Source organism: Rana temporaria, chromosome 2 (assembly GCF_905171775.1).
Source record: "Rana temporaria chromosome 2, aRanTem1.1, whole genome shotgun sequence".
Classification (NCBI taxonomy): Eukaryota; Metazoa; Chordata; class Amphibia; order Anura; family Ranidae; genus Rana; species Rana temporaria.
Window position 1 is genome coordinate 376,287,055 of NC_053490.1, and position 13,044 is coordinate 376,300,098.

The 13,044-nt window shown below is 41.5% G+C and overlaps 1 protein-coding gene across 3 annotated transcripts in view; it reads left to right on the top strand.

The window, feature by feature from the left end:
• The window catches only part of ACACA (acetyl-CoA carboxylase alpha), a 510,335-nt gene that overhangs the window by 299,119 nt on the left and 198,172 nt on the right, over positions 1–13,044 (top strand). For all 3 annotated transcript variants that reach the window (XM_040337823.1, XM_040337822.1, XM_040337824.1), the window contains 3 exons: positions 465–668; positions 6,099–6,254; positions 11,507–11,653. In XM_040337823.1, the coding sequence (XP_040193757.1) occupies positions 465–668; positions 6,099–6,254; positions 11,507–11,653 (507 nt within the window). The remainder of the gene's footprint in view (positions 1–464; positions 669–6,098; positions 6,255–11,506; positions 11,654–13,044) is intronic.

The window sequence follows — 13,044 nt, forward strand, 5'->3', positions numbered from 1 at the left end:
TTAATACAGAGGAGTCGGAGTCGGAAGTACATAAAACTGAGGAGTCGGAGTCGGAACATTTATCTACCGACTCCACAGCCCTGGAAAGAAGTGTGGAGCGTATGAGGGTATCAACTTGGTGCATGCATCCTGCAGCCCTAGAGACTGATTCCGGTCTCCCCCATCAACTTACATGTTGAGTAATCAAATTCAGCTGATAGAGCTTCAGGATGTGTACACAGTGCATACAAGCTAAATGGAATGCATTTTATTCCTAGTTTGCAGGTGGTATACTGCACTCTATCCTACAGTTTTTTTGCCACTAGGGAACTGCAAACAGAAGCACAGTGTTATGTGTACTTCTATTTCTGTTCCCTCCTACATTATGTATGTCCTTGTTTCTGTTCCGCTAAATGCAAAACAAAAGTTGGACATTTTAATTAATATAATTAAGTATAACAATAATATTAACTTTCTGCAAACAGATTGAAGAGTCTGTCCGGAGTATGGTAATGCGCTATGGGAGCCGTCTATGGAAGTTGCGTGTCCTGCAAGCTGAACTGAAAATAAATATCCGCTTAACACCAACAGGGAAGCAGATTCCAATTCGATTGTTTCTGACAAATGAATCTGGCTACTACTTGGATATAAGTCTTTACAAAGAGGTGACAGATTCAAGAACTGCACAGGTATGGAAGGGGTAACATTATATTAAAGATGCAAAAAAAAAAAAAAGGATTCTGTATGTATAGATCAGAGAATTCTACAAATTCATTTTGAGCATGTGGTGTTTACATTGCTGTACTCAATATGCAAACACATTTGGAAAACAACAATGGCCACAGGACTGGAAGAGGTCAGTTTACATTCCGATACCAAAGATAGGCAGCGCCAACATTTTTTCAAACTAACCAACAATCGCACTCATCTCACATGCTAGCAAGGTTATGCTGAAAATTCTACAAGCTAGGCTTCAGCAGCATGTAAACCGAGAGCTACCACAAGTAAAAGCTGGATTTCGAATAGGCAGAGGAACTACAGGTCATACCACTGAAACATGGATGCACCTCGTATTATGATGGATAAAGTGCACTTGCTACCCTATTGTTGTCATGTATGTAAAGTGCACACCTAGGCGCAAAACCATTCTAACGCACAAAATAAAATCATATAGCAAATGAATAGAAAAATTATTAAATTGGAACAATGAGTTCATAACCAAAGTTCATATGATGGCAGTATCAGAAGTTTATTCATGCAGGATCTGGGATAGTTCCCACTAGCAGAACATATAAACACCAAAAAGAAAATAAAGAGTGAAAGAGAGCACAACTACCCGAGTGTAGTAAGTTCAATAAAAAGGAAATGTATATATTACACTCACATGTAAAATGTATATTCAAGCACATCTGTCAAGTCTCCAATAGGTGGCAATATACCAGGTGGTAAGTGGTGTTACAGCAGACTCTCTAGGTGGATGTGATGTCAGAAACCAGAATCAAGGAAGTATACCAGGAAACACACCAGGAAGGACCAGCAGACATTGGGGCAGGGAGCCCCAAAAACATGTTGCCACATCCATGCCCATCATGTATGATGTCATCACACTCACAGCAGCCGCCATCTTGATTTTTACATACTGCTGTTTTTTCCTGTTGTGCTCCCTGGTATACTTCCTGAATCCTGATATCTGACATCACATCCACCCAGAGGGGTCTGATGTAACACCACTGACAACCTGGTATACTGCCACCTATTGGAGACTTGACAGATGGTTTGTATATTAATTTTGCATGTTGGTGCAATATATACTTTTATTTTAAGGGAGTTCTAATATATTACACACAAATAGTGGTGCTCTCTCTCCCTCTTTCTTTTCTTTTTGATGTATACACCTTGTACAAAATGTTTATTTAAAAATGATTTAAATAGCACGCACTCAGAACCCAGCTGCCAAGCCTGGATATAGGGATGGAACCCCTCATGTGTTGGATATAGTTCTGGGAGATGACCCCTCTAGGCTTATATCGCACCTATATTGCACAATCAGACAACGGGAGGCAGTTGCTATCACTCACAGGGCCAAAACTGCGTGGGAGACGGACTTGGTTCCCATAGATAATGCTGACTGGGATGAGATTCTAGAGGGAACCAAGACAGTGTCCCCCAAGTTGTCAGATAGACTGACTCAACTGTACTTTACGCCGATCAGATTGGCAAAATTTCAACACACGCCAGACCCGGTGTGTCGCTTATGTAGAGCTGACCCAGGCTCGTTTTAACCATCTCATGTGGAGCTGCCCATATGTCCAGGCATATTGCACACAGGTTGTCCGCTTCCTTCACGATAACCTGGGATCCCCATTGGTACTGGACCCCAGGTTGTGTGTTTTGGGGCTACTGCCAGACGTAGAGGTGGATAAATATCACAAAATCTTCATTTTTGAGACATTATTTCTAGCCCGTAAAGTGATAGCCCAGAGATGGATGCAAAATGTGCCCCCCACAGTACAGTTATGGAAAAAAGCAGTTAATGATACATTGCCCTTCAAGAAGCTGATTTATACGCATAGAGGGTCTACGCAAAAATATTCCAAGATTTGGGATAGATGGTTGGAAGATGGGGAAACCTGTGTGTAATTGGCCCATACCCAGTGAGCAATGCATATGTACCTGTGGCACGCTTTTAAATGTATGTTAGATTAAGCGGCCAACCACAACCACACCTGTGTTAATGTACATCCTATAACATACTTGCATATTTCCTTACACTGACCAGAGTTTGTAAAGGTTCTTTTATTGTCAAATGTACCTGAATGACTTGTTACATGTGCTTTATATCAATAAATTCGTTTTTTTCCAAGTAAAAAAAAAATAATAATAATGATTTAAAATAAAAATTTATAATATATATATATATATATATATAATGTCCGCATATAAAATATGTAAAAAATAAAATTTGAGACTTTAAAATAAAAAATTCTTCAATTGCAGGCTTTTGGGACTAATTTAAATGTTTGAGCATATTGCCATGAACAGTTTATTTCAGTTCTTGGCACCCTGACCACAGGGTTTCTTATAGTTAAAACTGATGAAACTAAAAATGAAGCAAAGTATAGGAACTATATGGCAGTACATGAATTGTGCATGTCATGGAGAATAGGCAGGAAATGGTTTACATATTTTTCTATGTTAAGTCTTTGATATTTTAACTGAGACAACAGCTGCCATTTTTCATTTTTCAGATACAGAAAAGTGGTGTAAGAAATATTTAGGGAAAATGTATTATAAAACAGAAATAGGCAGCCGTAAGAATCGATAAAAGGATTAAAAAAGAATTGAAAAAATACTTAAAGGGTAACTAAATAAAGAAAAACTAAAAAATAACAAATAAAGAAAAATAATATAGCATATTAAATTGCGACACAATTCATTATTATAATTGAATGTTATTAAAAATTACCTTTCCTTTTTAATCTGCAGAACTGTAATTTTCTGAAAATGCAATGCAATATGGCTGCATGGAAGTGTTCTGTACACAGAATTTGTACAGAACACCCCTCAGAAACATAATTTCCTGCTTTTGTGATTGGCTCACCAATTTTCTCTGACCAGTATACAAAATCTTGTGAGCTACCTACTAGTGCTAATAGATAATCAATAATAATTGTAAGAGCAGCTGCTGACACTATTCACGTACCCATACAGCCGTATGATATTAAAATAAAATATATAATATGTGCCACGCTAACTACCTGTAAATCCTACCGAGATACTAATGTGAAATAAATAAATTAACAAACTTAAATATATGCCGTGGCTAATAAGTAATTAGGCTTATTCCATATATAGCATAATGAGTAAAGTGAAAAAAATCCACTGTGCTGCCTTAAAGCGGAAGTAAACCCAAAAACTTTTTTCAGGAAAAAAAAAACCCTGCAAGAAAAAGGCATAATGAGCTAGTATGCATAACATACTAGCTCATTATGTTGCACTTACCTGAGATCGAAGCTCCCGAAGCGCTCCTTATTCCCCTCCGCCGCCATGTCTCCTCGGAGCGTCTTCCTTGTATCACCGCTCTGGCGCTGTGACTGGCCGGAGCGGCGATGACGTCACTCCCGCGCATCCGATCGTGTCCACGGGACTTTAGAGTAAGTTTAATTGTTGGAGGTTTAGGCATCATTGATACATCATGATGTTTTTAAGGTCCTCCAAACATAGGTTAGAGGCTATGTTTATGAGCATTTGAGGTAAATGTCTGCTTTTACCTTGCTTTTTTTGGTGCCAAATGCCCCATAATAAAAATGACTGTTCTAGTTACCACACCACACTAGTGAAGAGGCTTAATTGCTAGAAATTCTGTAACAATAGTTTAACCACTTACCCCCCGGACCATATTGCTGCCTAAAGACCAGAGTACTTTTTGCGATTCGGGACTGCGTCGCTTTAACAGACAATTGCGCGGTCGTGCGACGTGGCTCCCAAACAAAATTGGCGTCCTTTTTTTCCCACAAATAGAGCTTTCTTTTGGTGGTATTTGATCACCTCTGCGTTTTTTATTTTTTGCGCTATAAACAAAAATAGAGCGACAATTTTGAAAAAAATTAATATTTTTTACTTTTTGCTGTAATAAATATCCCCCAAAAATATATAAAAAAACATTTTTTTTCCTCAGTTTAGGCCGATACGTATTCTTCTACATATTTTTCTAAAAAAAAATCGCAATAAGCGTTTATTGATTGGTTTGCGCAAAAGTTATAGCGTTTACAAAATAGGGGGTATTTTTATGGCATTTTTATTAATATTTTTTTTACTAGTAATGGCGGCGATCAGCGATTTTTTTTTCGGTATTGCGACATTATGGCGGACACTTCGGACATTTTTGACACATTTTTGGGACCATTGGCATTTTTATAGCGATCAGTGCTATAAAAATGCATTAGATTACTATAAAAATGCCACTGGCAGTGAAGGGGTTAACACTAGGGGGCGGGGAAGGGGTTAAGTATGCCTGGGTGTGTTCTTACTGTGGGGGGGGGGGTGGCCTCACTAGGGGAAACACTGATTTTCTGTTCATACATTGTATGAACAGAAAATCAGCATTTCCCCTGCTGACAGGAACGAGAGCTGTGTGTTTACACACACAGCTCCCGTTCCCCGCTCTGTACCGAGCGATCGCGTGTGCCCGGCGGCGATCGCGCCCGCCGGGCACACGCACGGGAGTCGGGGGCGAGCGGGGAGCGCGCGCGCGCGCCTCCGGCGGCGCGCACGCGCCCCCTAGTGGCGGCTATACGATAGGACGTATAGCTACGGGCTCTCGCCCAGGAGAGCCGACCTGCCGCCGTATAATGACGGTGCGCGGTCGGCTACTAGTTAAATCTTGGTGATCAATGTACTAAGATTTTAACAACATTTGCTGCAGAGTCCTACTTGTTTCTGCTATGAAAGAAAAGCCCTTTGTTAGATCATCTTATGCAGAGTGATTCTAAATAGGAGTGACTTTTCTATTTTTGAACAGCTGATGCACTCGCAGGGCTCTAATGAGAAGAGTGGCAGAGTCTGCATCCCTTTAGAAGTGATTAACCCCTTAGGGGCATCTCACCAAAACTGAAATTTTTGTTGCAGGGGATGCCTTAAATCTGACTTGCATCTTAGTACAGACTTCTGGGAAAATCTATGAGCCAATCACAAAAGCAGCAAATTACATCTCTGGGGGTGATCTGTCACCAGGTTGCCATATTGCATTGAATTCTACAGACAATTACAGCACTGAAGATTGAAAATGAAATATAGTTTTTAATAGCAATAAATTACAGCATTGGCTTGTGTTACAATTGTTTATGTATTATTTATTTATTTGCAATTGTTTTTATTAATTTATTTTATTTGCAATTTTTTTTTTAAGTTACCCTTTAAAGATCTTTTTGCAACTTCAATCAATAGGTCTTAGTTCAGTTGAAAGTATAGTTGATACATTTGAACAAGCCTTTGTGAACAGAGATTGCAGCTAAAAGTAAAGTTGATAAATTAACTGAAAGCATCATACTACTGTAAGTAATGGTGTTCAAACATAACAGGTAGATATTACATTTACGATGTATTTGTTCTTTTTATAGATCATGTTTCAAGCATATGGGGACAAACAGGGACCACTTCATGGGATGCTCATTAATACTCCTTATGTGACAAAAGATTTGTTACAATCTAAGCGATTTCAAGCGCAATCTCTTGGAACAACTTACATATATGATTTTCCTGAAATGTTCCGGCAGGTAAGACCTTTTTAACTTTTAATTAATAACATTCAAATTTGAAAGTTAAAGAAGGTTAGCCCAACATTTCATATTCCTGATATGTGACACAATGGAAAAGATATTTGGATTTTAGTAGATTAGTAGATTATAGATTACAGCAATAGCATGCAATGCCAAACTGTAGCAAGCAAAGCTAGCAGCCTAATGGCATGCATTTAAAAGGGTATTCAAGAGATAAGAGTATAATTCTACCACTTCACAAAACTCTGGTCCAGCTACTTCTAGTTCTGGTCACCATCCCTCAGGATGTACTGGAACTAGAGAAAGTCCAGAGGAGAGCAACAAAGCTAATAAGGGGACTGAAAGACTACAGTTACAAGGAACGACTACAAGCATTATGCCACATATACACAACCTTTTTTCATGGCGAGAAAAATGCCATTTTTTAAATTGGTCATTAAAAACAACCATGTGTAGGCTCCAGAGCATTTTTCTCGACGTGAAAAATGGCCATTAAAAATTTAGAACATGCTCTATTTTTTTCTCTTCGTTTTTTCACGTCGTGAAAAATGGTTGTGTGTAGGCTTTAACGACGGGGGGAATAAAACGTGCATGCTCAGAAGCAGGTTATGAGAAGGGACATTTGCATTATCAGCCCAAAGGGTGTCGCCAATCAAATGGAACTTCCCCTTTGTAGTGTTGTCGTACGTGTTGTACGTCACCGCGCTTTGCTCGAGCATTTTTTTTTTCACGATCGTGTGTATGCAAGGCAGGCTTGACAAGAATCACGTTGAGAAAAACTTAGTTTTTTTCCATGACATTAAAAACAGTCGTGTGTACGCGTCATTATACTTGTTTACCCTAGAGATGAGATGCTTAAGAGGTTGAAATTACAAGATATAAATATATACAGATACACAGATGAAAATGTGAAATAGACTCCCTCAAGAGTCTTTTCCTAAATGTGCATAATATAACTGGATACTAACATTTATAGGTAAAGTTAATCCAGGGAATATCCGATTGCCCCTTGGGGGGATCAGAAAATATTTTTTTTCCCCTGCTGGAGAAAATTGCATCATGCTTTGCTGTTTCTTTTTTTTTTTTTTCTTCCACTGGATCAACTGTGGGTATGGGATTGTGTTTATAGGATTGTAACCTATTAGTACAGGCAATGACCATTTAAGAATAGCATTTTTGTATTATGTTGATTATTCAAAAGGAAAACAAGTTCATTGTGTAGTGGTGTAGCGCAAGGGGAGTAGTTTAATTCAGTTATTTAAATGTTCTGGCAACAACCATTGAAATTGGGGTTAAGGGTACAATGTGGAAGAAGGTGGAGTTGGGGGGAAAAAAGTGTAGAATAACATAAAGCATTTGAACAGATTAGCATTGCAAACCTACAGTAGGCTCAGATGTCGGCCAGTCTACCATGAAATATAAAATTAGTATTTGTGTTTTGTCATTGTAAGAAGTGTGATGAGGGTCTGAGAGGCAGGATGAAAGGATAAATAGACTTGTATAAGTTGGTGATTACTGTATATTTAAGCCAAACATATTAAATGTGTCTATTCTTTGACAATAAAATCCGGCATAGTAGCGCGAGCTACACTATGCCGGTCTTACATTTTTTAACCCCGTACTCACTGTTTGCCGCGGGGAATGGGCGTTCCTAGCAAGAGGGAGGGTGATTGACGGCCGACTCTGGCACGTCACGCTCCCCGAAGACAGCCGGAGTAGGTCTCGGCTCTTCACGGCGCCTGCGCACAGGCTATGCGCAGGCGCCGTGAAGAGCCAAGCCTATTTCGGCTATTTCCGGAGAAGCGTGACGCGCCAGAGCCGGCCGTCAATCACTTTCCGTCTGGATTGGAACGCCCATTCCCCGTGGGCAGACGGAATCGTCTAGGTCGGATTAAACAGTGAGTACGGGGATAAAAAATGTAAGACCGGCATACTGTAGCTCGCGCTACAATGCCGAATTTTATTAAGGAATAAAAAAAAATAAAAAAAATTTATTCTAGGGTGAACCCCCGCTTTAAAGTATGTTAGCGTAGACCGAGGGGAGGAACAGGTTTAGGGTGACTATTTAAGAGGCCATCCAACCTGAGAAAGGGTTCCACGCCCTCTGAAATGCGTTATCCTGGCAACCACACAGCAATCCTCTGCTCAGTCTGATCTCCCTGGTTCTTTCCGAGTCACGTGGTATCAGAGGCCTCTTTAGCCCTGTTGTGGCCGACGTCAATTGGAGATAGTGAGCAGTTTGTGCACAGCCTGATGGCAGCTGCATGCTGTGAACTCGCATGTAATTATTAATCTATCCACCCGATGATACTGTCACCACAGCAGTGGCGTCTCCAGCTTTCATATTTAGGGGGGCACATGGGGGGACAGGGACAAAAGTAGGGGGGCCAACTATAAAATGCAATTTTATATATATATATATATATATATATATATATATATATATATCCTGGGGCCCTTTACTACTATCCCACAACGGGCCCTTTCACATGTTCTGCAGTGAGCTCCCTTCCTACTATACTGGGCCCCCCAGGGTGGCAGAAAAAAAGGGATATATGTCACCAGCACACCAAGAAAATATAAAGGTCCAAAGCAGTGGGAGAACTCTCATGGTTGCAAAGGTTGTCTTGCCACCAGGCCCTGGTGTTCTGCCACTGTGGGGTTCCCCAGCTGTCCTGTCCCTGCTATTATCAGCGCTGGTCTGGTGTCTGTCTCCTTGGCAGCAGCAGCAGTCTATTAGGACATAGTGCTGGTGACATTATGGGTGCATGCAGGGAAAGGCTGGCACTATTGGTTATAGAGAGCCGAGCCCCCAGCTGGTCACCTAGCAGCAGTAATGCTGTATAACCTTCTCTGTTGACATGCTGATCGGGATATGATCCAGGTGATGCTCTCAGTCAGATCTAATAAACACAGTATTTATTAGCATCAAGAGTACAACCACATATAAACAATCAAACGTATGTTCCGCAGCCATGTGGGCTCTATGCCTGTAAAGTGTGGGCTTTGATTAATAAAATCACTGATATTTAACACTAGGATTTGACTAGGAGCATCACCTGGATTGCATCCCGATCAGCATGTCAGAGAAGGCTCCACTGCTGCTAAGCAACCTGCAGGGAGCTCAACTGTCTACAACCATAGAGATGGGCTCGGGTGTGTTTGAAATCCCACATGCCCAATCCCGCCTGGAAGCCGATACTCCACAGTGCTAATCACAGGCAGTGAGACATTTCCTGATCTGTGCAGCTGCAGACCGGGAAATGTCTCACTTCCTGTGATTAGCGCTGTGCAGTGTGGGCTTCCTGGCAGGCTCAGGCATGTGGAATTTTGAACATGCCCAGCCCATCTCTAACAACAAATTGTGCTGGCCCTCCTGTACATCAGCCCCATAAAGTAACCAGCACTGGGTTCCAATGTGCTGCCACCGCTGCCATGGAGACAGAGACCAGCGCTGTGAATAGCCGGGACAGGACAGCGACTCTAGTTGTTCCACCACTGGTCAACACTCGGAGGATTCCCCCATTCACCTATAATGTGTAGATTGGATCATTTCTTTTTTTTTTTCATTCAACCTAATAGTTGAATGAAAGAAAGTGATCAATGTATGGGCTGCCTAAGAGCTAAGACCAGCCATAGACAGTTTAAATCTCAGCTGGTTCAGCAGGAACTGGCTGAGATTTGAACCATTAAAGAGCAGATTCTCTTATGATTATCACCAGTGGTTGCTGTATAGCCACTAGTGATCATCACTGTTTGTCGGGAGAATACAATTGCTGGGCAGGAGGGATATTCCCCTGTCAGCACTGTCTGTGTTGATGGGGGAATCATGCAAGTTTCTTTCCTGCAATCTGTGGATGTAGGAAAGATATTTGCATCGTATATTACCTGCCTAACTGAAAGTGAAAGTAAATTGTGAATGTCTTGAAAGAACAGGAGAGGGGGAGGGAGACAGATGAGGGAGAGAATGGATGGAGATAATGCAGTTCAGTAATTAGTGTACTGCAGTCTGCAGTGCACACACTTACCCACGGTCCAGGCTAGAATCTTAGGCATCATTCACACACAGCCAGGAATGCTGCTAATTTTCATATTTCCTACCCACACATCCCCTTTCTTCAGATACAGCACACCGGGACTGAAAGGAGGAGGAGGAGGAGCTGTATTCCTCCTTGCTCATATGTGAGAAGAGTGAGGGGGGGGTGGCTGGACTGTAAAAGAGTGTCATAGACTGACACTCGGCTCAGCTTGCAGTCACCACTCTTGGAATTTACAGGCTGGTTCTCCTGTCCTAAGGACGGGACAAATCAGTCTGTTTTTTCAGTAACTGAGATGAAGGCTTGGGCCCCCCTCCCCCACAGTGCTCATGGAATCCTTTCTGCAACTCGCTCTTCTCCGTGCCAATGAGGATGCAGGGGAAGGAGCAGATCGGGCGGCTGTGGTTGTGTGAGCGCTTGCATTATGCAGTGTCAGCGAGCAGAGGGAGGGGGGAGGAATGCCCCGCAGAGCTGACTGAGGACGCTCTCCCTCTCAGGAGAGAATGTTACTCCAGCGGCGGCCTGAGCAAAATACAAAAAATGCAAATGAGGGGGGCACAGCATAATGTTGGGGGGAGTCAGGGCCCCCTCTGCCCCGCCCTAGGGTCGCCATTGCACCACAGCGTTCGTAAGGGTCATTATCCAGGGATTCCCACTGCCTTTTTGATGCTTGTGTTTATTTCAATTTTGTAAGTGCATTGATTTATTTACACGTTTTTATTGAATAAACGGTATTGGACAATAAACCTGTGCTTTCGGTATTCCTTTGTTTTCAAGAGGCCATCCAATCCACACTTTTATTGGGTTAGGTTCAGTGTACACATAGTGGCCCTCCACCCTTTGCTTGTAATGTTCATTGAACCCTACAAGCAATGACCACACATTAAGAACAGACACTTGACTGTTTTACCAAGTGCACAACAAAGCATCTCAAAATGAATGCATCCTGTTGAGCTGCTTTCTGAAATATGAATCATTAAGCATCTAGCTGATTGGCATTGGGAGCACTGAATAAAAATATGTAGACCTAAATGAGTAGTAGATTGTAATTTTACAAGTAATGTCAGATACATCTCAGTAGGGTATGTTTGTGAAAATATATAATTCCATAAATCCAGATGTTTCATTCTTTCTTCATCAGTTAGGATTAATAATTATTCTTCTAATGTTCTAAACATTAGGCATAATACAATCTTCCAATTTTTCCTCCAGGCGCTTATTAAGCTATGGGAGTCAATGGATGCTAGTGCTTTCATTCCAAAGTGTCAATTGTCTTCAGATGTTCTCACTTACACTGAACTTGTACTGGATGACCAAGGCCAGTTGGTACACATGAACAGACTGCCAGGAGGAAATGAGGTAACTTCTGTAATGTGACAGATTGATTGCAGCATGCGTGTTTTTCTGTTCATCATTTTGTCCCTGACCATGAAAGCACCTTGTAACATTATCATTTGATCTGGATAGCACCTGGATAAGATGTCAGTGGGAGGGCTAGGGGGGAAATGAGCATTATTATGATTGTGATGTTGTCTCTGTTATTATTTACCCCTATTTACCTGATGTGAATGTATACTACATGTGAAGGACTGTGTAAATTGACGGCGCCTTTTAAGTACCTGTAATAATTTATAACACATAAATTGTTTGTCTGGAGGTATTTAACTCTTAATGGGGTAACAAATGCAACAAACAAAACCAGGATGAATTGCTAAAGCTGAAGGTTAAAGGACTCCCTGTGGCCACACATCTATGCTGTCTCTAAGATGAGTGTGTAAGTAGCAACCTCAGTCTGGACTCCAGCCAGGCCATGTCCCCAATATGTTTTACTCAGTATCGGTTCCCCATGACTAAGCTCAGAGGGACAGAGCGAAACATGTTGGGGGCGTGGCCTGGCTGGAGTCCAGGCTGAGGTTGCCACTTACACACTCATCTTAGGGACAGCATTGATGTGAGGCTACAGGGAGTCCTCTCTTAACCTTCAGTGATTGCAAAAGCTGCGATGAGCTCCCTTCCATGCCAGCACTCCCAGCAGTGGAAGCTCAGCATTTACAGCTTGTTCCAGAGAGCATGACTGTCATACTAAGCTATGTCGGGTCACAATGAAATGCTAACGGTGTCTGTGCTTAGGAGAGTTTTGGAATAGGAGATCAATGTAAACAAACATTAGTTATTTAGGTATCTACAGATACCTAGAGAAGTATAGAGGGCATGAAAATGGGAAGGATATGCAGTAGTGGAGTCTGGAGACATAACGGGACAAGATGTGTAAGAGGGAATTGTTGAAGGTATGACAGTAGGCATTGGCGTGAACCTACTAAAGGCAAATTTGCAAGTGCAGTTGCACTAATTTTCCCAACGGCTGAGTGAATATGGTAAAGTAGTGCTAATTTTCATTATCCAATTATGTGCAAGAAATCCTCCTGTTATTGTTCAAAATTTTCTTGCACCTGATTGGGTATTAGCAAAGTACACAGTCTGTTATCCTTTAGTAAATCCGCCCCATTATGTTCAGGAGAAGAGTGTGGAGGTATGATAGCGGAAATAACAGTTAATCTTTTGACTCACAAATTGGGGTTACAATTTTTTTCATAATTGGCAACAAAAATCACTATAGAATGTAGCCATGACCTAGACCATGACAGGGGGGATAGATGTGCCTTATAATGAATTTGGCACCCATTCACAAAGATGAGTAATTATAAAGCAACAGCATGGGAGGCAAGCTCTTCAAACAGGGTTTTACTGTC